The 24,179-nt window shown below is 36.9% G+C and overlaps 3 protein-coding genes across 5 annotated transcripts; 1 reads left to right on the forward strand and 2 right to left on the reverse strand.

Moving 5' to 3' along the window:
• Positions 1–6,989: 6,989 nt before the first annotated feature.
• LOC113778115 (BTB/POZ domain-containing protein At3g49900-like) lies at positions 6,990–10,778 on the reverse strand. 2 transcript variants are annotated; one of them, XM_027323393.1, is made up of 4 exons: positions 10,575–10,778; positions 10,376–10,445; positions 8,906–9,430; positions 6,990–7,930 (listed from the first exon to the last, which is right to left on the reverse strand). In XM_027323393.1, the coding sequence occupies exons 1-4, from the start codon at positions 10,724–10,726 to the stop codon at positions 7,187–7,189; spliced, it is 1,491 nt and encodes a 496-aa protein (XP_027179194.1). In that variant the 5' UTR covers positions 10,727–10,778; the 3' UTR covers positions 6,990–7,186. The 2 variants fall into 2 exon arrangements, with proteins under 2 accessions (XP_027179194.1, XP_027179195.1); XM_027323394.1 differs by having other exon boundaries at positions 10,660–10,748.
• Positions 10,779–14,616: 3,838 nt separating this feature from the next.
• Positions 14,617–15,361, forward strand: LOC113777606 (60S ribosomal protein L26-1). The gene has a single exon (XM_027322755.1). The coding sequence runs from the start codon at positions 14,702–14,704 to the stop codon at positions 15,140–15,142; it is 441 nt and encodes a 146-aa protein (XP_027178556.1). The 5' UTR covers positions 14,617–14,701; the 3' UTR covers positions 15,143–15,361.
• Positions 15,362–18,014: 2,653 nt separating this feature from the next.
• LOC113777941 (mitochondrial outer membrane protein porin 2) lies at positions 18,015–21,308 on the reverse strand. Of its 2 annotated transcripts, XR_003469228.1 has the most exons (7): positions 21,113–21,308; positions 20,921–20,988; positions 19,381–19,491; positions 19,200–19,286; positions 18,904–19,112; positions 18,420–18,786; positions 18,015–18,303 (listed from the first exon to the last, which is right to left on the reverse strand). XR_003469228.1 is itself a non-coding variant. In XM_027323178.1 (6 exons), the coding sequence occupies exons 1-6, from the start codon at positions 21,159–21,161 to the stop codon at positions 18,480–18,482; spliced, it is 831 nt and encodes a 276-aa protein (XP_027178979.1). In that variant the 5' UTR covers positions 21,162–21,307; the 3' UTR covers positions 18,019–18,479. The 2 variants fall into 2 exon arrangements, 1 of the variants encoding a protein (XP_027178979.1); XM_027323178.1 differs by having other exon boundaries at positions 18,019–18,786; positions 21,113–21,307.
• Positions 21,309–24,179: the final 2,871 nt, after the last annotated feature.

Here is a 24,179-nt window from a genome sequence, read left to right on the forward strand (position 1 = left end):
CTCAAGTGATCCTGAGAGTTTGTATGATAGCGAATATGCTATAAGTGATGAGGAAGAGCTAATGAAATCTATTAGTGAAATACCTCCAGATTGGGCTAATGTTGCTAAACAGTTCAAGACAGCAAAAAAAGGTAAAGAAAAGGTACAAGAAACTGCTGTTAATGAAGAAGATAATGAGTGCAGCATGGAGGAGTCAGATAATTCATCACATGATGGGCTGCACAGCAATGAGAGTTCTGAAGATGAAGGAGGGAGTAAGGATGTGAACAAAAAGAAGTTTAGAGTATTCAATCCTGCAACAGAGATGGATGACCCAAAGTTTGAACTTGGGTTGTTATTTAAGTGTAAGACTGACTTTATCAATGCTGCAAAATCACATGGAGTGAAGTATGGAAGAAAAATCAGGTTTAAGAAAAATGATTCAAACAGATGCAAAGCCATATGTAGAGGCAAGAGATGCATGTGGAACATATATTGCTCAGTTAGGAGTGATAAAGTGACATTCCAAATCAAAAGCATGCTGCTGACTCACACTTGTGGTAGGACAACCTATCATGGCCTGGCAAGTGTGACATATTTGGCCAACAAGTATTTGGAGGACATTAGGCTGAACCCAAATTTTAATGTAGGTGATTTTATGATAAAGATCCACAAGGACTTGGGAGTTAGTATCACACCTAATGTGGGGTATAAAGTAAGGGCAAAAGCTAAAGAGATGATACATGGTGATGTCATGTCCCAGTACAGCAAACTTTGGAGCTACTGTGAAGAACTTCAAAAGGCAAATCCTGACTCTAATGTGTTCATGACTACAACTGAGAATAATGAAGGTGATGATGAGTTTCAGAGATTCTATGTGTGTCTAGATGGTTGTAAAAGAGGGTTCTTGCAGGGTTGTAGATATGTTGTAGGTCTTGATGGATGTCACTTAAGAGGCAGTCACAAGGGAGTTCTTCTCACAGCCATTGGTATTGATCCAAATGATCAACTATTTCCGATAGTATATGCTGTAGTTGAGACTGAAAATAAGAACTCTTGGAAATGGTTTGTAGAAGAGCTAAAGAGTGACCTTGAAATTATTGATGAAAGCATTTGGACATTTATAACCGACAAGCAAAAGGTAATATATAACTAATTTTATCAGCCTTGTTGTTATGATAATACTTAGTGACAGTAATATAGGTTTGATTTTTTATTTCATTTATACAGGGGCTAGTTCAAGCTATTCAAGAGGTACTGCCAGGGGTTGAGCATCGCATGTGTGTACGGCACATGTATAATAATTTCAAAAAACAACATCCAGGCCTAGCTCTCAAGGAAAGGATATGGGTTGCAGCACGAGCTTCTTATAGGGACAGATTTGCTGGATGTATGGAGTCACTAAAAGAGGTTGATGAAGGTGCTTACAATTGGTTGGTAAGTCATACTTATCCAAAGGAGTGGACAAGATCACATTTTAGAACAAGTGTAAAATGTGATATTTTGTTGAATAATCTGTGTGAAAGTTTTAACTCCACAATCCTTGATGCTAGGCAGAAACCAATTCTTGACATGTTGGAGACCATTAGATTTTACTTAATGGTTAGGATAGAAAAAAAGAGGGAATGGATAAAGAAATACACTGGGGAGATATGTCCTAAAATTCTGAAAAAGTTGGAGAAAAATAAGCTTGCTGCAAATGACTGCATTCCTAGCCACTCCAAGGACTGGAAATTTGAAGTTAGGTGCATGTATGGTGATAGGTATACTGTGGACCTTATTAGTAAATGTTGTAGTTGTAGAAAGTGGGATCTTAATGGCATTCCTTGTGCACATGCCATTGCTGCAATTTGTGACACTGGAGAGGAACCTGAGAAGTTTGTACATAATTGCTACTCCAAAGAAGCTTACATGAGGGCATATGAACCCATGATAAGTCCAATGAATGCTGAGCACGTGTGGAAAAATTCTGACATGCCGCCCGTGCTACCTCCTGTGAACATAAAACTTCCTGGTAGACCACGAAAGGCTAGACGATGGGAGCCAGATGAACCAACATCAGGTAAAAAGCAAAATAAGCAGCAGCAAAAGCTGTCTAGAACTGGGCAGATGGTGTATAAGTGTCGAAAATGTAACAAGACTGGCCACAATAGTAGGAAGTGTCCAAGCCAGACACAAAATGCCTCTGCTGAGACTGATTCACATGGATTTGTTACACCTACACCTCCAGTTCCTAAGTCAAATACTCAGATGTCTGAGGATCTCATGGCAGATGCACCATTGGGAAGTCAACAATCTACATCAAACCATTCTACTGCTGCAAATACTCCAGTGAGTATCATAAACATCTTTTGCTTGTCAAATACTCATACTTTACCTTTATGTTATCTAACAAGCCTTCGTTAAAATTGTCAAGATGGAGAATATTGGGAAGTACAAGTGTTCTATCTGCCACAAATATGGTCACACCAAAGGCAGGTGCACTTCCACTGTTGCAGAGCTTTCTCGAGAGCAGGCACATGAATCTTCAAAGATCAGTGAAAAGCAAAAGAAAAATTGAAGTGCTGGTGGCTTGTTTAAGCATCTTTTGGTGGCTTTAGTTACAACTTTTATGTTGTATTTTGCTTTTGGGATATTATAGTTCCTGTATTACGACTTGAGCTAAGACTTTAGCACTGCTGTAAAGAGCATCTTGGCTGTTAGTTTTTGGCACTTCTGTAAAAAGCATCTTGGCTTCTTATCTTTTGTGGAACTGAGTTTGGCCAAGTTTCTTTTCCCTCTATTAAGTATTTTGGACGGGTATAATTCTGTTCTTGGCTAGTCTAAAGCAAGTAAATAATTTCTTTATGCATAATTTCTGTATTGCTGCCAAAATGGGGTCCTTAAGAAGTTGATAGTACATTTTTCTTTGTTGTTAGGACTGGACCAGCAGCAGAAACGATCAATAACCATGTAGTCATGAGCAACAAATTACTAAAGAAATCTCTAAACAGAGTTATACACAGAATTACATTTGCAATGCACAGTAGAAAATGGAGCAAAAGGCACCTTAATTATCTAAGGGATTGATTCTCAGTCTTGACCACAAATTTTCAGTTTTTTTACATCCATTCTTATCAATTATTGATGTTTAAATTTGAGTGTATCTGCAGCTTATTGTCTTCAAATTCAATGTTAAGAGACATGGCCATTCATCATCTTCACTTTTACATTAGCAAATTTCCCTTTCCGACAATCAATTGACCAAAAAGCAGCTTTGCATTCATAATTGTTAATGGTACAAACATGAGCCTTTCCTATTACACAATAATTACCAAAAGTGCTGCTATTACTATTACACAACCATTAACAAAAGTGCAGCAGGTACAACAAAGCCTCCTCATATTTTGGATGCTGCTACATGCTCTCGGATTCACATCCTCCGATAAAGCCAGACAGAATTAAACAACATGTTAGACCCACCAATAACTATCTTCCAATTTTTGTTTAATTCCAGCTTATTAACAACAGCAAAGTGCACATCCAAGAGGCAATCAAAGCAGCCCAAAGCAATTTCTCTCTTCGGATTCTCTGTTCTTGATCAGCTTGTAGCCGGTTGATTGATCTTAATAGACCAGGTATTATTGACACAGATCTACTACACATTGGCGGGTCATACCACTTGAAGTAGCCACAAGCACGAGTTACCTAAAATGCACGAAGAACATCAGATATCAAGACCAAATTTTAACCCCACATCCCAAACCCAAACTGACCTGAAATTTCAAGAAAACTTACTCCATAATTTGGACAACCATAGAATCTTCTCCCCGGATTTGCAGGTTTCCAAGAAGTCACAATGATGGGTTCCTTTCCACAAAGACATCGCACGTTTGGATCCATTTTACTCTTCAAAGGTCAGCTTCTTCTTCCCAATTTCTTGCTACTGTATTTTCCCTCTTCAATTTCAATGGGTTAGTGAGTTGATTAGATGAAGGAAAGATGGCTTATTTCAACCGGTAATGAAATGTGTTTTCCGGTTTTGCCCCTAAAAATATGACCACGTGAGGGGGGCGTGCTATTTTTAGCCGGAGAAATGAGCAAAAACGAGCAATAGGACCAAATTGGCTCATAATTTAAATGTTAAGGATCATTTTGGCTGATTTTATATGTTATGGACTAAAAAAGTATTTTTGGCAAATGTTAGGGACCAATTTGGCAAATTTCCCTTAAGCATTTGCATCTTTTTCTTTTTAATTTCAGTAGGAAATTATCATAATATCTTTTTTTTTATTTCAGCAATAAACGTGGTTTTTACCTATCCAAATTTTTTAAAAAATATATGGAGTTTCTAGTGAGATATGGGTGTGTTTGGATTGAGAAGATTTGAAATAAAATAATTTGTATCATAAATTTCAATTATATTTTTATCTTTCTAATCACCTTTTTCTCTGACATACATTACATCACAAAAAATATTACAGTAATTATCTCAAATAAATCATCCAAATAAAAATCATCCAAATAAACTCCTATCCAAACAAACATTGAGATTTGAGAATCTTTTTATTGATTTTTTGCCTTTTTTTAAGAAAAAAAAAAACAACTTGACAATCATGCCTTGTGCTAACCTGCTTTTAACAATCATACAACTACTAGTATCATAGTAGTATTTCAATGCTTTGAGTTTTGAGCAACCAATAGGGTGGCAAGCTCATACGGGATGCCGGGATGGCGGCGGGCTTTTTGGAGTTTGGATAATGCATAGCACTTCGTTATACGCCCACAAATAATTAATGCAGTAACTTAGGACCATCTGTATCTATATCTATATCTAGATTGCAGAGGGGGTTTTGGACAAGACGCTTCCAAAATTATCAAAAGTTTGGATGTTATTTTAATAAAATTTTATATTTTTATAATTAAACAATGCTTATCTCTTAACTAATCCTATAATCGCTCCTACAAATCATATAATCATGCTCACATATTCCCTACATTTCTCCCACGTTCCCTACTCCACATTTCTAAAACCAAAACCAACAACTACTAAAAAAGTAAATATATTTTTATAAAATTCTTTTAAATTTGCACACATATAAGGTGTGCCATTCTCACCAGTATTAAATAACTTGTGTTCATAAATAACATATACTTTGTTATAGTATACCCTTTATGATCATTATTTTTCTAATAACAAAAGGTTAAAAAAAAGAAATAAATAAAAAATTTCATTTTAACAACAATCAATTATATTCATTTTTATTTGTATATCATTCATTTTCTAATATAAATTTCTATTATTTTTTCAGGATCGATCTTTCGAAAAAAGACAGTTCTTGAATGATATACACATTCTATCATATTTCAAACTATTGTTAGATAAATATTACATTTTAATTGTGTTAGTACAATTTTTTAATCTTTTTTTATTCACCGTGCGTAGCACGGGTATTCACACTAGTTATGTATGTACCCGGTGTATATAAAAATCACATTTCCACATCAGAGCTACCCATCATAAAATCTGCACTTCTCCCATTATCCAAAAAAAAATAATAATAATAAGAATCTGCACCTCTCCAGTGTTGCACGTATTTGTGTTTATTTATCTTTGAAGTGAAATTCTTACTGATAGCTTTATGTGCGAACATAGGTCTGTAACTGTAAGGAGGAGGCTTCTTCTTGATTCGTGTACGAGTAATGGAAGAGCCAATCTTCCCCAGAGTTTTCCAATGGCCCCTTCCCGTCCCCAGGTCCATCCTAGTTCATGAGTAGTAGTAGGTAGGAATTGTGGCCAGAGATTTCTTCTTGATTCGTGTACGAGCTTACGCATGGCGTCTCTCACTTGCATTTATTTATTGGAGTACTCGGTTATGTTTGGTTTTTTTTTTTTTTTTTTGGGTCTTTCTTTTGAACGAATTATTGTGTTTGGTAGAACCAGCACATAACCAACTCCACAATACTCGCAGGTATTATTTTTCTCTGTACAACAACTGGCCTGTGCTATTGATAAGATGGCATTATTGCTCCCCAGAATCCCAATCCTTTTCCTGGTTATATATACCATTCCTCGTAACTCGTCAAAGCGCAAGACCGAGAGCTGGCATCATTATTGCTCCCAAAAATCCCAATCTTTTTCCGGTTATAACATTCTCTGCAACTCATCGAAGCGCAAGACTCAGACCATTTAAGTTCCTGGTGCGTTAGTCCAATTCCAAACACATCAAATGTGACTCCTAATCAGTGCATATCCACGTTTATTTTGTCCTGACTAATACGGTTTTAAATACGAGATTAGTGATAAAAAAAAAAATGCTGCTACGAGATTAGCGAAACGCAGCAAATAAGCTAGCCACTTGTAGTGAAGCTAGCCACTTGTGCATGCATTACCATCAGTCACCTACTCCCTGCTACAACATGATACTCCGCTGGCCTAAATTATTAAGGCATTAATGCATCCCACCTATTTGTTTAGCCCGTAAAAGAATGGACAAAGAGAGCCGAAGCCTTCGTAGACTTGTGTTCCTTGTTTGGAAAGGGATTTTTCACTAAAAATTTTTTTTACTTTTTTCGAAAACATATTTTTCAATTAATTTTTCACTTCACATGTATCAAATCGTTACAGATTTTTGATCACGCGTTTATACTGCTCGAGTAAAGGAATCCGTTCCTTTATGTGCGGGTTACTTATTCTAAATCATCTTTCCCTTCACCAGTGTCTAGCCAGCTCTTCCAGTTTCTGGTATGAACTATGGCGGCCAGTTATATTAACCTGACATTTCAAATAGAGAAGAGAGGCATTATGTTATACATGTACATGGTTTGATTAAATTTTTTTTTTTTGAATGTACAGCTCGTGAAAATTGTTGTGCATGACCAATCTAACAGGTTTAGGCCGCAGATAATTGTTTAGACTACAAATCGCTTTCCCCTCGAGCAAACAAAAGTCATAAGAACGGCCCCCCTAATTACTGATCAGTTCACCAGCTAATTGATACCATGTCTACATTTTCTTGGGTGCGCCCAAATGACTAAAAGGTTCATGATCAATTCGAAATTTTCCGAGACATCTGTACATGGATGTGTTCGGGAAACATCACATATGCAAATAAATATCACTAGTCATATAAAAATTTCTTCTTCCCCTAGCTAAATTTAGAAAAATAGGGGTCTAGCTAATTAAATAGCAAAATTTGTCACACTTGACTTTGGGTAACAAACTAAACTAACGATGATAGGGAAGATCCTTCTTTATGACTATGACATCCCCTTTCCCAATTTCACATTTTTCAGTAACGTTCTCCCCATCTCCTCCAAATTTGCCAGCACCGCTGCTTTCAAACTTCTTCTTTGAGACTAAACTCGATACTCGAAGCGCACTCTTCAATCCATCCATTAATCTCCTCCCTAGTTTCTTTTCAGCTGACTGACTCCTGTCGGACGATTCTTGATCAAATGAAGAAGACCCTGCACCTCTATGATCTTTACTTGTCATGATACGAAAGCTTGCTGAAGAAACCGATCCTACTTGCCCTCTTTCGATTTTATTCTCCGAGCTAAAACGAAAACTTTGTGATCTACCAGAGTCCAGTGAATTTTGACTGTTTTGTGATTCTTGGAAACGCTTCCTCATCCCATTTAGCTCCTTTTCCAAATCCTGAATGCGCGAGTTTGTGGTGCTCATGGCCGCTTTGAGCTGTGCCACTTGTCGGAGTGCTGCATCACGTTGGAGAATTGCACCAAGTGTGGCAGATGCTTCATTGGAATTCTTACGACTACGGTGATCAGCTGCAGAGAAGATGGAGCGACGGGTGTTGAGCTGCTCAACAAACATGGCCTGAACTACAAATCTAAGTGGCATTCTAGGATTTTGCACTGCATGCATTAGAACTTGAGAGGACAGGATGGAGCAGTCTATGTGGTTGCACATTCGGGTTTTCTGTTCTTCTGTTATCTTCCCAACGTGTCCCTGCAATAAAGACATTGAGGAAAAAAAAAAGAAGAAAAAAAAGTAGCCGGAACTTAGAAGCAGGATTTAATAAGGAAATTAAAAGAAAAATACAGTGCCAATGGTTGCAGATATTTTGCTTGGAGTAGTTTACTTTGATCTTTCAATACGCGCAAATGAAATAATGAAGCTTCTTCAACAAAAAAAAAAAAAAAGAAGACACGTTACATATATACTCAGATGTACCGGGAATAATTTCAGTTCTGTACGTTCATTGATGTTCATTCAAGAAACAAATCAACCTCTTCTTGATCTCACATGGTGCCATTTATGCAAATTAACATTTAGATAACTAAAAGAATTGAACAAGAAAACGCAGGTAAAGAGCAAAAGACTGAATCTTACGTCTGCCATGATGACCGAGGTAGAACATTATTTTATTGATCATATTAGTTTGTACCGATAGGGTAAAAACGTTTATAGCCCTCATCCATATATCATTCTGAGCTTTCTTAATTCCGAAATGTCCAAGGGGGAAAAAAATGAGGACCAATTAGCATTCAGAACAGCTTTCTTAATTAATTGCCTTGCGTGAAAGTTGTTGTTGTCTTACTTTTCTGTCACCAACTCGAGATGTCGGTGCTAATTTTTTCAAGTCATAACCTTAAACAGCTAGAAAAGCTCGAGCTGAGAATCAGCCAGTAAATCAACGCGAATCCAATAATGCATTAGTTATCAAGTTATAATTACAGACTGTGGCAGCTGGAGAAGCACATTATCCCCTTTTTTAACAACAAACGATCACAAGATTCCCGTCACAGCTGTTTAGATCTTATAACCATATATACTACTATCAATAGAAAACAAGGAAAACCATTCAAAGCTATGTTTTTTTTTTTTTTTTTTTTTAAAACATTCAAAGCTATGTTTGTAGGAGTAAAATTTTGGTTACGAAAATAGAGTATCACTTTTGACAGTTGACGGCAATGATTTTACCTTGAGATAAAGGTCAAGTACCCTGTAAAGGAGGTCATGAGTGGTCAACCGCTGATTCAATGACTCCACTACTAGTTGAAAATCATCAGGCCCTAACTTGAGAACGTCGTTCAGGCAAGTCATGTCTCCGGCGTCGTCACCGTCATGCATCGACATCAATGCTTCAATGCATCTACTAACGAGACACGCCGTCGTCTCGGCCTCCGGGAATATAGACACAGCGGAACGCAGTACAACAGTGGCGTACTCCTGGTTAACGGCGACTGCACGCCGGAGGTAAGTTTCCGTCTTCTGGCGCAAGCTATCATCTGGAATTCCGTTGGCCTCCGTCATCTCTAGCAACTCAGCTGCGATTCGAAGGGGTGCGACGTTAAAGGGAGTAATGACAATGTGGGCCCCGTAGCAGAATTCGGTTACTAGAGAGAACGTCTCGGCCGTTATGTTTAACGGCGGAGAGAGGCTTAATTCGGAGGAATCCTCCTTGAGCAGCCGTTTCATATACCCGCTCCGCGATCTTAATGGAGCCTACGATGGATACGAAAGAGTGAAAAAAGGGAAGGCAAAGAGTAAATGCGCCCAGCCTCTCTGCTTTTTCATTAATTGCGAGAACTACCTCACTCTCTGCTGTGGATAGTCATAGTACTACGCACACTCGATTTCAGATAAAAAAGGATTACTACAAATAACAGTTTCTTGAATCAGAGAAGTGAGTATTGTCAATTGGAAAATGGAAGCTTGAGAGCCAATTAATTAGGGGAATGCGGGAGAAAGAACATTAGAGTCAGCCTAGGGATGCAATTAGCCCAAAGACATCCCCTTCTGAACACAAGAAGAAGAAGAAGAAAAAAAAAAAAAACTAGCAAGCCATTAGTCTGTTAAAATCTTACAATGATTTATTGTCACAAGAAAACTGCACATTGTCATGAGGATCATTGACATAGTCAATAGAGGATACGAGTAGTTGGGGATCCAAGCCATTATTGTCACTGTTAGATACAACGTTCTACACAAATTTGACTTTTTACCATTCATATTGAAAGCATCGATTTTGTAGTCATAGGGAGAGAATTTTTTCTTCTATTCCAGGTCATGTGATTGTGATGGCGAGACAGTATCAATTAAAATTTTCGATTTCTCAATTTCTTACTCTTTGTTAGCTGTCTGATCACAAATCCACTCAAATGATATGCATTCAGACCTCCAGAAAAGCTAATAACAGGATTAACACTAGTAGCTATCAGCGTATAATCTTAACTGTACTCCACAAACTGTGCTCTTAATTGTTTTTTTCTTCTGTTTTCTATTGACAAATGACTGATTTGCGAGACCAGCATCGATTTTGTAGTTAGTCTGATTAGTCGGATTCCTGTTACTAATCATTCATTAATTCTTCAATGTCATCATAGCCAGAAATTAATTAAACACTTAAAAAAAAAAAAAAAAAAGGGCCAAAACTTCACATCACCGTACCTTATGCAGGTAGAAACATGAATCCTCAACATGTACCACCACATCTATTTCATCTCCAGAAGCCAGTGACCTGGTAATTAAGGGGCAAAACAAAAAAATGAATGAATAAATAAATAGACGGAGAAGATATTGCATAATTAACTTGGATATACTTTACTCTCAACGAAAGAAATACGAAATTCTGAAGTGTGTTGTGTACCACGCCTCTACTAGAGAGTGGAGAGGTGTAGTGGGAGATGGCGAGAGCAATGGGGAGACAGAAGGAGTGGTTGCGGGGTCTTCACCTTCTTCCTCGAAGATAGTGTCAACAACCCCTAAATCTTTCCAGACCCTCAAGCTCAGAGCTTCCATGGAGTTCTGAAGTTTGGACAAAAATATTTTGCTGCTGGACGGGATTGTTGAAGATTTCTATAGCTGCACTTAGTGTTGTGCACTCTTTAGGGTAAATGGGAAGGTGAGGAATTCTCTTGGCGCATTAATGGCATGCATGTGAGGATTCATAAATGCCTGCTTCATTCTTTTGGTGGGGCTTTAATTTTTATTGATAGTGATGCTAAGAATTCTCTTCGCTTTTAAGATTTGGAATAAATATCGATCTAGTTTATGGGATCAAACGTTTTCTTTTCATGAGTTACAGGAAGGAGAGGGCGGGTATCAGTCCAATGCATCTGGTATAAAGAGCGACGAGTATGATTAGTTATGGTGAGCGTGAAACCATTATTGAGTTTTCAGTCATTGCAATTAATCGCACTAGCTGCATTGTCTGTCCGCAACGATAAAGTGAAGAAGCAAACGATTTCTGTTTATAGAAATGAAACACGTATTAGTCATTAACAAAAATTAACAAAAAAAAAAAAATCATTCAGCATAAATTTTAATTTTTAATTTACTTCCTAAGAGAAAACGTTTATATCTCGAACCCTTTCGACAAATTAAAAAGGAAAAAAATAGATTTGTGATATTGCCCTTTTACTTTCCTAGTTGTTGGAATAAATCTCGGTAAACTCATTGGTGAGTTTGCATGAAATTCTAGTAGAAATGGGCATCACGTATATTTTCTACCAAACGTTGGTGTAATGAAATCAAAAAATTCAATATCTTTCCTTGTGTAAATGGAGAATCTATGTTCAAACGTTGGCTTGAAATGGTGCATGATATCCAAAAGTTCACAGCCCCTAACCTGTAAAAAATTGTTTAATTGCATTATAATTACGTATTTTTAATTACTTTTTTCTATCTTTCTAATAACTATTTTATTCTATTAAAAAAAAGACTTTTAGTATCATTCCAAATAATCTACTAATCAAGCACACTATTGCATGTTAATTAAGGGTGGTAATCGGGGCGGCACCGACCCCACCCCACGGTGGATTAATGGGGTATGAGATGAGTAGGTATCTCAATGGGTAGGGTTTGGATTGGATCCCTTTGATCTAGATTCAGATTCATTTAATTTAGTTAGATCCAGATCCAGATTCAGACCCTTTTGGGTCTAAAAAAGTAAGTTGATATCCAGATCCTTATGGATGTGGGTATCCAATGGGCATCTATGGGTATTTTCTGAAAATATCAAAGTAAAAATGTATTAAAAATATATAGAGTTCATAAATAATAGAAAATACCATCCAATTTTTGTTTTCAAATAATAAAATTAACATTCAACAAATTGACTGCAATATTTTGAACTCAAAAAACGAATTATTATTGACTACTTCTATTTATTTTTAAATAGGGTTAAAAACAAAAAAAACTTCAATAGTATACCTAATACACAGAAAAACTCTCCGTAGTTTCAAAATATACAAAACGACACCTCATGTTTCGAACTAAATTGTAAACTAACAGAATTCATTAAACTTAACAGAATCCAGTAAATTTAACGGAAAACTTAATAGAATCCTTTAAATTTAATGGTAAACTTAACGGAATCAGGTAAGTTTAATGCCCGAAACCGTCATTTTCGTTAAATTTAACGAATTCGGTTAGTTTACAATTTAGTTCAAAACATAAGGTGTTGTTTTATATGTTTTGAAACCACGGGAGGCTTTTCTGCGTATTAGGTATACCACATGGGACTTTTTATTTTTAACCCTTTTAAATATTCAACTGCATTCATATCAATATTTCATTTGTTTGCCTTTAGCCTTTCTCCTTTTCTTGAAAAAGTTTGTACCAATTACAATGACAACTATGATTAGTTTTTAACAAAGAAAACAACCATAACATATATAAATATTTAGTCTTATTAAAAAAATGTAATTTTGTACCTCTTTTTCTTATTTAAACATCAATGTTGGTAGATGTCTCGCAATCCAGTACTAAAATAGTAAATGAGATAAAAATCATTTGATTAAGGACCGATGACAAATAAATAATAGAATAAGAAGATTTATAAGCACTTACTCATTTTTTCTTTGATTCAATCTAATCATCAGTAGTCACTAATATTTCAACCATATCTAGAAGTAATTTGGCACGAATTTCATCAATCACCCAACCACGAACACTAAATCCAAATTCCAATGCCATAAAAATCTTACTGTATTCGTTCCAATAATCATTATATTATTTTATAAAATTTCTAATATATATATTATTTAATTAAATATGTATGGATCTGAATAAAATCTGATATGTGTTTAGATTTGGATATGAATTTTAGGAAACCAGGCCCTACCCAAATTCACGACTCTCTTATAAGATATGCGTCTGGATAGGATCTGGATTTAATAAATTAAATCCAAACCTTATCCAAATATATTAGATCTTGATTGGATTTGGGTAATACTCGATCTATTGACATACCTAGGGATGAGGTGGGGGTCATCTTCTCCCTTGCTAAAAAACGGGGCAGGAGGACAGGCAACTATAACCCCGCACCATCACCCACCTAATATAAATTATTTGTTATAAGTATTAGATTATGTATATGTAATATAATTAATATTATTAATTATACTAATAATCATATATTTATACTAATACAAATTATTAATTAATTATAATAATACATTTATACTAAATTATTAATTATACATTTATTTTTTTGTACACTTGCAGGACGTGTGAGCTGGGGCGGGGGGAATGGGTAATCGGGGCGGTTGCGGGAGAAATGTTTGGGCAACGTTCCCCATCCACTGCCGATCCGTCGCCATTTCTAATGTTAATCGGGCAGAGCTATGGTCACTTTCGGCAAGTCGCCATGCCCATATTCAATCTGTTATTAATTGGATCACCTACACGGACTTCGAGCTACTTTAGGCCTCCATACAAGCACGAGTTTGCTTTAGGCCCATTAACTCTTTCCAATGCCCAGCCCAAACGCGACCAAACCCTAAGGATCCAAGTCTTACTATACCTCACAAATGACACCTATAGTGGCCCCTACATTTAGGAAAATCTATTAAATTGGCCCCTCAGATTTTCATAAATATTTTGAGTCCCTCTCATTTAAAATTAACAAAAATAATCCCTCAGATATAATCACACATTTGATCCAAAGTTCATTTTTGCTAAGTTTTTCAACCAAAAACTCGTGTCTACCTCACGTACCCATATTTCAAAGACAAAATAAAACAAAATTCATTTCCTTTCACAAAAACAAGATTTCCTATGTCCCTTAATTTTCAACCACCAAATCCTACTTATAAATTTTCAAACACCAAACCCCAACTCCCAACAACAAAACTTTTTGCAAATTCATGAATAACACATATAGCCTTATATATTACATAATATATGCAATAAATCATGATATTACACTATTTAGACAAAATTTTATCGTATGTGGCAATTCATTGGTGCTTCTCGATTGTTTTACTTTTTTTCAGTTTGATCCCTATGCCTTTTTCTTCATTACATTTTTGTGAATGTGCATTTGCTGAAATTTTGTAATTGAAAATAAGGGTTTGTCACTTAAAATTAGAAATAGGCTTTTAGTGTCTGAAAATTCGAGAGGGGGGAGGTGTGATCATTTGTCTTTTTTTTCCAAGAAAAAAAATTTTATTTCTATTTTGCCTCAGTAATTAGGAACAGATAAGGTGGCCATGCATTTTTTGATTGAAAAATTGAGCAAAAATGAGTTTTGGGACCAAATGGACAAAACTTTTATATCCGAGGACTATTTTGATTGATTTTAAACATCAGGGATGAAAAAAGTTTTTTTTTTTCTCGAAAACGTGAGGGACCAAATTGCCAATTTCCTCTTTAGATCCACTATATATTCCAAAAACCCTAGCTAAGCATCCTCTAGTTGCCGCACTCAACACAGCATCTCGGAGCAGATTAGGGAAGCGAAATCATTCGTCGGCGGCGAAGAAGTAGAAAATGAAGTACAACCCTAGAGTCTCCTCCTCCCGCCGCAAGAGCCGTAAGGCCCATTTCACTGCTCCATCCAGCGTGCGCCGGGTGTTGATGAGCGCAGCGCTGTCAACTGACCTGAGGACCAAGTACAACGTCCGGTCCATGCCGGTTCGCAAAGACGACGAGGTTCAGGTGGTGCGTGGAACCTACAGAGGCCGCGAAGGTAAAGTCGTCCAAGTCTACCGCAAGAAATGGGTGATCCACATCGAACGCATCACTCGTGAGAAAGTGAACGGCTCCACCGTTAACGTCGGCATCCATCCATCCAACGTCGTCATCACCAAGCTCCGCCTCGACAAGGACCGCAAGTCTCTCCTTGATCGTAAGGCTAAGGGTCGGGCTGCCGCTGATAAGGATAAGGGTACTAAGTTCACTGCTGAGGATATTATGCAGAGTGTTGATTAAATTTGATCATATGTTGTCGTTTTGGTACATTTTGTTTTGCTGTTACGTTTTAGATATTGGGAGAGTAAGAGGAAGAGATGTTATGATAAGTGCGTACTCTTTTGGTGATTAGGGATTTTAAGGCATGGAATTTTGTTGCTGGGCTTATTATATCATTTTTGCTTTAATCAAATGCTGATAGTTGGATCCTTTAATTTTAGTTCATTTGAATGTTTGCTAGTTTGGATTTGTCGTTTTAAATTAGCTTTCTAGCTGTTGATTTGTGCTGGTTGGTGCGTGTTTGGCCATGGTTATGGTTTATTCCGGGTTATGTATGGAGTTATATCCGAGATGAAATGGTTACAATAAAAATTTCACTTTATCTTATTTGTAATAGAATAAAATGTGAGAAATTTGCAGAATGTGTAGCTAGGAAAATAGAGATGGAAAAAGTTGCTATGATTTTGAAGTTTGGTTTGCTATAAGCTTTGTCTTTGATACGAAATTATTAGCTGTCCTGTTGAGTTGGATGTTTGACTTTTTTCCTTAGTTGGAAGTTGGGATTGTTGTAAAAGCAAATATGGTTAGGTTTGAATTGCTATTTCCCTTGTGATGCTTATATTCATGTAAGGAGTGGCCTTCGAGAATCCTTATTGTTTGTAAAAAGTTGAGGCAGCATTGTCTTGGTAACGTAGACTAGTTAAGAATTATAGGATGGGGGTGCCTCTCGATTTAGAATATTTCAAGAAAACTTTGATATTTGAAAATTTCGCTTGTTTAGGTTGCTTGGCTTCGTCGAGTTGCTCGTTTAATTGTATTACATCCAGCTGTATTCATTTACATTATAGTCTAGTATGTGCTGCTAATTGATGCAAGCAATAGAAGGCAAAAGAATCTGATGCCGACTTACCAGATGCGTAATTATGTAGTGAATCTTCTAGCTGTTTAATGCTAAACGAATTTACTTTTAAATTTGAGGACATGGTGACTTGCTTTTGCAAGTTTGTTCCTGGAAACGGTGTGCAAAAACTTGAGTGTGATGCTGATTTGATTTTTAAGGTTCAGACAAGGGTGACAAGTATAACATTCTCATGCACAAGTGATTAATTTTTTTAACTTAAAATGCGGCATTTGTGTGCGAACTGGAGCATAATGTAGGTTTGATGCTTTGTAATTCTGATCGGCATGATGAATATTGCGTTCCTATGCCTGCAAGTGTAGTAATTGTTACTCTCTAAGTGTGGCTTTTGTATCTTCGTTGGGGGGTCCCTGGAAATTCTCGCTTACAGCTACTGCGCTACATGGAAACATGGAAATTATTCGAACCATTAGTCTTGTAAATAAATACAAACAAATAGTACTTAAAAAGGATTTTTGGTAGGTGGGCTTTAGGTACATCAATGGGTTTCAAGTTCAATCAAACCCATATGTCTAGTTTGTCTTCGGCCAATGGGCGTGATAGGTCAATTTCATGGATTTACCCACTTATTCTTATTTAATTGCAAAAGAGATTAGGAAAAAAAAACTATCATAGAATCTTGTATGATAAGTCACTCCCCGCCCCTCAACTTCTCTCCTTTTCCCTCCTCGACTGTCGACCATCTCCTCCGCTCAGGATATTAAACTTTTCACTTTCCTCCCTCCCTCTCTCCCCCTTCCCTCGCTCTTTCATCTTTTTTTTTTTTCAATGGCTTTGCATGTATTGGCTCCCAAGTACTCCCTCCAATGGCGGCTGTTTGTGCCAATGGAGGCAGAGGCAACAAGCGAACTACGTGCAGAAAAATCTGTTGATGGTGAATGATTTGCGATTTTTATGCTTCTGGCAAGGTTCAGTATCAAAATGAATTGATAGATTTGATCTGGCTTTGTGGAAAATTAAGGATTCTAAATTTATGTACTTTGTGTTGATCAAATTCGGCTTTTGATAATTGTTTCGGGCATGAAGACGGAGGAAACTGTTTTGTTTCTTGTGGTATTTCAACGTTCATCGCTGTGGAGATCTCCTGGCTTTGTTCGACCTTCTATACCATTGAAATGATAAACGCGAATCTACTAGAAATTCGGTTTGAATCATGTATGGCGGTGGACTTGAACAGCTGATGGTGGAACAGCCGAAAGTGGTGGCAGAAGTGATGGTTAATGTTAGTTTATGGGTTGATGGACCTGTTGGTGAAGGAGGGAAAAAAGACGAAAAAAGGAAAAAATAGAAGAACGAAAAAAAAAATTTCTGAAAGCCATTCCTGAACTGCAAACAAATACTAACTGTATGGGTTTTTACGAAAACACATACCCACTAACTAGTTTATCTTATGGTGATTGTAGAATTCAAACCATAGCATTTCCTTGCCTCATCTGACGATTGACCGCATGGGATTGATGGTTAAATATATCCTTGTGGCATAAAACACCATTTCTAGGCATCTAGCCATCAATGAAACTGGTAAGGGGAAAAATTGGGTCATCTCTAAACTACAATGAAACTGGTTAAGGGGGAAAAAATGGGTACGAAAAAGCTCACAAAATGTTGGTACGGTTCCCAAAATGTTAACGGGAAAAATTGGATCATCTCTAAACCACAATGAAACTGGTTAAGGGGGAAAAATGGGTACGAAAGAGCTCACAAAATGTTGGTACGGTTCCCAAAATGCCTCTGCACTGTGAATAATTCAAGTCGGGGGCCTAAAGATTCATGGTACCGATTACTCAATTGTCTGATAGGTCAATTGGCATAATTGATTAGCGACGAAAGAAGCAAAATCCGTTACTATATACCCCTATTCTAGAGAGGAATTTTGAATAATACCAAATTAATACTATGTTACTAGCATTTCAATGAACCAAAAGCTGTTTTTTAAGCATATTTACAGTTGTTTCGCTCTAGTTGACAGACTGATGACTTTGCCAAAAACGTGGCCAAATTGCTTATTCTTTCAGCAGCAACAATAAACATAACCTGCAGCATCTGGTAAGAGGGCCACAAGCTGCAGCAATTTCTAAAATCTTGAAAAATACACCACAAATTGCAAGAGACCTCCAAAAGAATTATAGGCAATGGAATAACTAAACTAAAGCACAAATAAAATGCATCACTCCCATAGGGCTCCTCCACAAAACCAATAAGATTGTTCAGATCTCAAAATGCCCAGGGTCACACGAAAAATTGAGAGTAACAAATCAAAAACCTAGGAAAAGAACACAAAAATACCCCAGGTATCAGTGCAAAACCACCAATGGTATATAAAAACTAGGAAGGAAATATATGTGGAACTGATTATTTGGCGCTAGATTCAAGCGCTACCTGAAGATAAGAAAATGAGATGTTCTAACGTAGAATTGCAGCTGGCATCCGGAAATGCTATTAAGGCTTGAGAGCTAGGGCCACTCCAAACCTAGGAGTTTTGTCCAGGGCCTTGGTGTCAAATTCACTAGAGATGGTGAGGACTGATTTTGGTATGACTTCATGCTGCAAGAGGGTGCCTAGACTCCCATGATTGTTAAGCCTCATCTTCACGATTGTAAGGGCATCAACAGCATAAGATCCTCCAACAGTAAATGTGTTCTCATTAGTGGAGAACCTTCTCGTAATCTCTGCAACAGCAGCGCTCCTCTTCAATTGGTCTAGATGGTGTACATATGATGCCTTTATCGTGTCCCCTTTGTCTCCCCTGAGGAAAAAATTAGTTCGGGTGACAAATCCAACCATCATATAAGGGTTCATTTTGGTTTGTGGTGTTGCGGCAGTTAAAAAAGCTGTCAAATCTCAATACTGGTTATGGACTCACAAAATTATTGAAGCAGAAGACTCTGGTTTTGTCACACTGATTCCAGCAGTATACTTGGTTAACGTACCAGAAGCAGTCTCATAACCTGCCTCAGCACCCAAGGCAAAGGTTGGCGTACCAAGGGTGACCGAGAGATCTACTGCTGGGGATTGCTTCAGACCAACTGCAGTAGTTAAGGTTGCATGTTGGTGAAAGTAGTGGATCTCGACCTGAAAAAAATTATTTAAATTTTATAAATGGTAGCTGCCACAAGTGAAAAGAAGTGAACACGTGATCAAAATCTAGGACATTTGTACCTTGCCAGAGCTGTAATCAGGATATTTCAGAGAAGCAATGGTCTTTGTCGATGGGACAATGTCTGTGACAGTAAGAGTGGTTGAGACCTATGACAAAAAGGAAGAGGAAAAATAGGATAAGAAAAGACACCATCTGGAGTGCAAAGCACATTTTCTGAGATGACAAGGAAAAGTAACTGACATTCGATTCCGTATCAACTTTGACATCAAACAAAGTATTCTTATACTTGTACTGAGCTGCTACATCGCCGGTTGAAAGCCCTCCTTTTTTCACTGCAGTTGACGTCAGGGCCTACACCAGAGGGTAGATAAATTGAGTTAAAATCACTTCACATGGGACTTAACAACCAAAATATAAGAGGAAAGCAATGGAAACAGTTGCAATGTGATTACAAGGATAGCAAGAAAAACAGAACAAAAACTAACTAGAAGACGTTCAACATTGAAAAAGAATGAACACAGAATGAAGAACCAGCAAGTGTACAAAGTCCAATTAACAATGGGGAAAAGGAAGATTAATTAACAGGAAAAAACCATAGTGATATAACTCCAAAATAAGCCATTATGAGAGGTACACATTCACAAACATCAATTGTACAAATCCAAGGAGATGTAAAATTTGACCCCAGAAAAAATCTTCTGTTACCCATTCTCTTCAATCTTTTCCTGCAAGACACCTCCTGAGAAAGAACTTCCTAAACTTAGGAAATACATCACCAGCCCAAAAAAAGGAAGCAAAGCTCTGAGATATCCCTACAGTCATTACCCCTCTTTGGGTGGCTTAATCACATCACTTGATGAGAAGGAACATATATCAACATATTTTATAAATCAGAAAAGTAACTACTTATGCTTTATGCATCCAAGGGAAGACTGACATGAAGTCAGGTTTGAAAGGCACTCTAGCCAGATTGCTTAGAATCCACAAGTTTACTCGAGATGGATTTTCCACCACTTTCAATAGGGTCTCCATTAATGCCACGGATTTGAATGAGAATATATCCAGCCACTGATTAGAATGAGAAAACGTCCATGTAAAACATCATGATAGGTTGTTGAATATGAATACTAACATTAGCATTCAATAGTTAAAGATGTACAAGAGATTAGATCTTTGCCATACTTGGGATGCTACATTTCGAAGAGGTACCAGTTGTATTCAAGTTCTAGGATATAATCATGACTAGATTATCAAAAAAACATTTTTGCTCATGAAAGCTCTTGCGAGACCGACCATGAAATGATGCACTAGAGCTCCAGCACATGCATGCACCTTATCCATGAATAATTCCATGAATCGTCGAGAACTGGGGCTAAACAAATCCAATAAAAGAGAAAAGAGCCAAAATAGCTAATCTACGGCCCCTCATTTTGTCGACAAAACAATCTATCCTAATAACATAACAATAATGCACCATAATGCAGCCATTAACAGACCTCATCAAAACAGCTAAGTATATGAACAAAATTAATACTACGGCATAGTAAATGTAGTTTAGATGATAAATCTCTTAATTTTAGTCGCAGAATAATTACAGAACAATAAGTTGAACCAAGTGTATTCAATCTCAAATTCCGTTAAAATCTACAGAGTACTAATCAGTCAAAACCCTAGCTATTTTCGTTCAATCAGAAAAAGATACTACCGCAGTAGCGGAGTTACTAGTCCTTATGATCAAAATTGGAAGTCCAATTCAGACGGAGATGAAAGAAGGTCGTACCACTCCGCTGTAGCTGTAGGTGGAAACAGACAATTTCTGATCGGAGATATAGTCCTTGGTCAACAGATCTACGAATCAAACGAGTACAATAACATAAAAAATATGATGAAAATGAGAGGAATTACAACGAAATTTCGAATAAAAATTCCGGGGAAAACAAAGAGAGAGACGATATGGAAATAGAGAATTTACCTTTGGCCTTCTTGCCGATATCGGAGAAAAGACCTGGTCCTTTGCTCATCTTTTCCTGGAGAGGGAGGGAGTGAAGTTCGAGAGAGAGAATCAGGAGAATCGACAACTACTGGGACTGTGATGAGAGGGAAAAAATGAGGGGTACTGTATTTCGTGGCCACCACCAAAATCGGTGGCAAACGGGGAATATAGCAACCATGGATCTGGGTCGTCGATCTGAATCGGGTGGTTTTTATTCTTTGTGATTTAAATAATGCTGGGAATCGGGTTGGGCCCATTAATTTTTTCTAGAGAGAAGCCCATGAGTTTTTACATTTAATAGTTTTTTTTTTGTTTTTTTGTTTTGCCGAAGTTATTGAAGTTATTGTTGGCTCATTTTATCACCTGACAAAGTTGAAATTATTCTCGTATTCAATTACCATGCTATTATTGCTTAATGGTACTTTGTTCTTTTTACTGCAAATTGGTGTTCCAAACATACCTTTTCAGGTTTGTTTGAATAGAGTATTATTTGAAATAATTACTGTAACACTTTTTGTGATGTGATGTATGTGAGATAAAAAGATAATTGAAAATATAAAAAAATGGATTGAAAAATGTGTTTATGATATAAACGAAATATTATTTGAGATATTTGTGCTATCCAAACACTCACAGGTAAGTGTTTGGATAGCACAAATATGTGAGTGTTTGGATAGCACAAATATCTCAAATAAATATTAGTATATTAAAATAAAATTAAGGATGACAGTGGAAACAGATGCTCTGGATTTCATAGTGTGGGAGGTGGGACGAAACATGGGGCATTTCCCCTTCGGTTAAAGATGGAGTCGGGGTGCCACCAGTTAAAATAATAATAATAATAATAATAAGAAATGTAATTATATATAACATTTAATGTAATTAATTATAAAGTTATAATAATGCTATTATTAATTATAAATACTATATAATATATATTAGTATATATAATATAATTAATATTATCAATTATACATGTATACTAATAAAACCTATTAATTAGTTAAGCTAAATTTATTAATACATCTATATTAAATTTCTAATTATATTTAACACAATAGCAATGGGAGGGGTGAATGTCCCGGTGAGGGGACTAGCGGGCAGTGGGGGGGGAGGACTCCCGTCCGTTGCCATTCCTAGTTCAAATACATGTACCCAACATATCCTAATTCCTAAGTCCTAACAAATTTGAACGTTGACCTAACTGAAAAACAATTGGAAAGGACCATCCAATGGCGTAGAGGTCCCCCAAAACTTCGTGTTCCTTAAATGAGAGGTCTCTTTCGAGTTCATCAAGTACGAGGTATAAATCCATATGGCTGTCTATATAAAAGCTTAGGTCATTTTTCCATCGTCAGCTGACAAAATCAAGTTATTCTCGAATTCCAAGTACTATGCTATTATTGCTAAACAGTACTATTGGGATGCCTTGACTCAGATCTTCGATCTATGGCGATTCGACTAGATTGCGCTTTACTGAGTTATTTGGGGGTCTCGCTACCCGGTCAGCTAGTCGGGGTCCAGCGGGCAACGCTCCGAAACTTACGGCATATATTAGTTATCGTGTCTGTTTTTTTTATTTTGGGTCTTGGTTTTGGACCTAAGCCCGTTTGGTTGTTTGGTTATATATATATACACCATCTATTCATTCTGTAATGTATTATGATTCGTTTCAAAACCCTAATAAAAGCTGATTCCCCCAAAATCGTTATAGTGTTCTTGTTTGTTCTCTTGTTTTGTTGCATCTGTTATAACAAGTACTTTGTTCTTTTTTTTTTAAAAAAAAATTTAATTTAATTTAATGCATATTGATGTTCCATAAGTACCTTTAAAAAGTCCCGAAGAGGAAGATCAAATACATATACCCAACCTATCGAGGTTTATGAATTCTGGGTCCAATCAATGGGAGCAAGAATATTTGTAGTAGTCAAGACTTCATGCAACATATGTACGCTCATTTTCCTAGCTTAAACTTCAGTCAAAATAAGACAAACTTCAAAGTCCTAATCAGCAGTCTCATACCATACAGCAATTGATTTGCTTGATGGGGACGTACGAAAGAGAGAATGCAAATACAAGGAAGCTATCTAGCTAAAACAGGATAAAGGAATGATCATTTACGGAAAGGGGAATTTATGCCAAGTGTTGACCCGTTCCCCTGAGCTGTCAATAAATTAATGATTAGAGGAGAAGAAATAACCAACTCAACTCATCTCGCTTTACACGACGGTAAGATAATTAAACTCAAACATCTTCTTCTTTAGAGGCACATCAGTCTAAAAGTTGGAAAACAAATTGGGTCCTGAGAAGACAGAACTTTGTTCATCTGATCGCAAGTCATGCTAGACAATAATATTTATGCACAGGCTTATTATGATCTATCTGGATGGGATGTATTTGCCCCTGCTTTTTGCTCGATAAATTGCTTCCATTGATAGTCAGGGAAACAAAAGAAAAAGAAAAAGAGGAAGACATAATAAAAGTACATTTGTCCTGTTAATTAGTCATGGGTCACGTTCTTGGAGTTTGTAAATCGGTCCAAGTTGATTAGGTAGTTGCGGTTGGCAGAGTTAGGCAACTCTGGACGAAATCAGAATACTAGTGGCTGGCCCAGCCTGCGTTTTACACCAACCATTATTGTGTTTCAGCATTGCTTATTTAATTGAAAAAACAAAAAAAGAAATCCTTAGCATCCGGTTCCCTCACCTTCAATTATTGTACGCGCAAAAGCCCATCAGTCCTCTGAACCAGAGTCACAGCAATAGGACACCAAACAACGAAAAAGTTTTATTCCAAGATTTTTTCTTTATACAGAATCCCTTGTGGAAGAGATCAAATACTAATAAATATGTCTGTGCAGGTTCACAGATTCTCGCAGCCAATTGTAACCAAGCTTCCGAAAGAGGAGGAGACACTCGAAGACGTGCATCTAGTTAAAAAATTTATTCACTATATATATAGAATTCGAACTCTCGACTTGTGGCCCGATGAGCATCTAGTTTTCTAGTCGCTTGTACACCTTTAATAAAAAGGCTAGCACATAGAC

This window comes from Coffea eugenioides, chromosome 7, assembly GCF_003713205.1.
Source record: "Coffea eugenioides isolate CCC68of chromosome 7, Ceug_1.0, whole genome shotgun sequence".
Lineage (NCBI taxonomy): Eukaryota > Viridiplantae > Streptophyta > Magnoliopsida > Gentianales > Rubiaceae > Coffea > Coffea eugenioides.

Excerpts from the sequence above, each read along its gene's own strand:
- LOC113777606 (XM_027322755.1), top strand. The coding sequence starts at position 14,702 with ATGAAGTACAACCCTAGAGTCTCCTCCTCCCGCCGCAAGAGCCGTAAG.
- LOC113778115 (XM_027323393.1), bottom strand. The coding sequence starts at position 10,726 with ATGGAAGCTCTGAGCTTGAGGGTCTGGAAAGATTTAGGGGTTGTTGAC. Across the intron at positions 9,431-10,375 it reads CATGTTTCTACCTGCATAAG|GCTCCATTAAGATCGCGGAG; the intron begins GTACGGTGATGT and ends TATCCATCGTAG. Across the intron at positions 7,931-8,905 it reads TACTTGACCTTTATCTCAAG|GGACACGTTGGGAAGATAAC; the intron begins GTAAAATCATTG and ends TCTTTATTGCAG.
- LOC113777941 (XM_027323178.1), bottom strand. The coding sequence starts at position 21,161 with ATGAGCAAAGGACCAGGTCTTTTCTCCGATATCGGCAAGAAGGCCAAA. Across the intron at positions 20,989-21,112 it reads TATCGGCAAGAAGGCCAAAG|ATCTGTTGACCAAGGACTAT; the intron begins GTAAATTCTCTA and ends TTTGATTCGTAG. Across the intron at positions 19,287-19,380 it reads AAGTTGATACGGAATCGAAT|GTCTCAACCACTCTTACTGT; the intron begins GTCAGTTACTTT and ends TTTTTGTCATAG.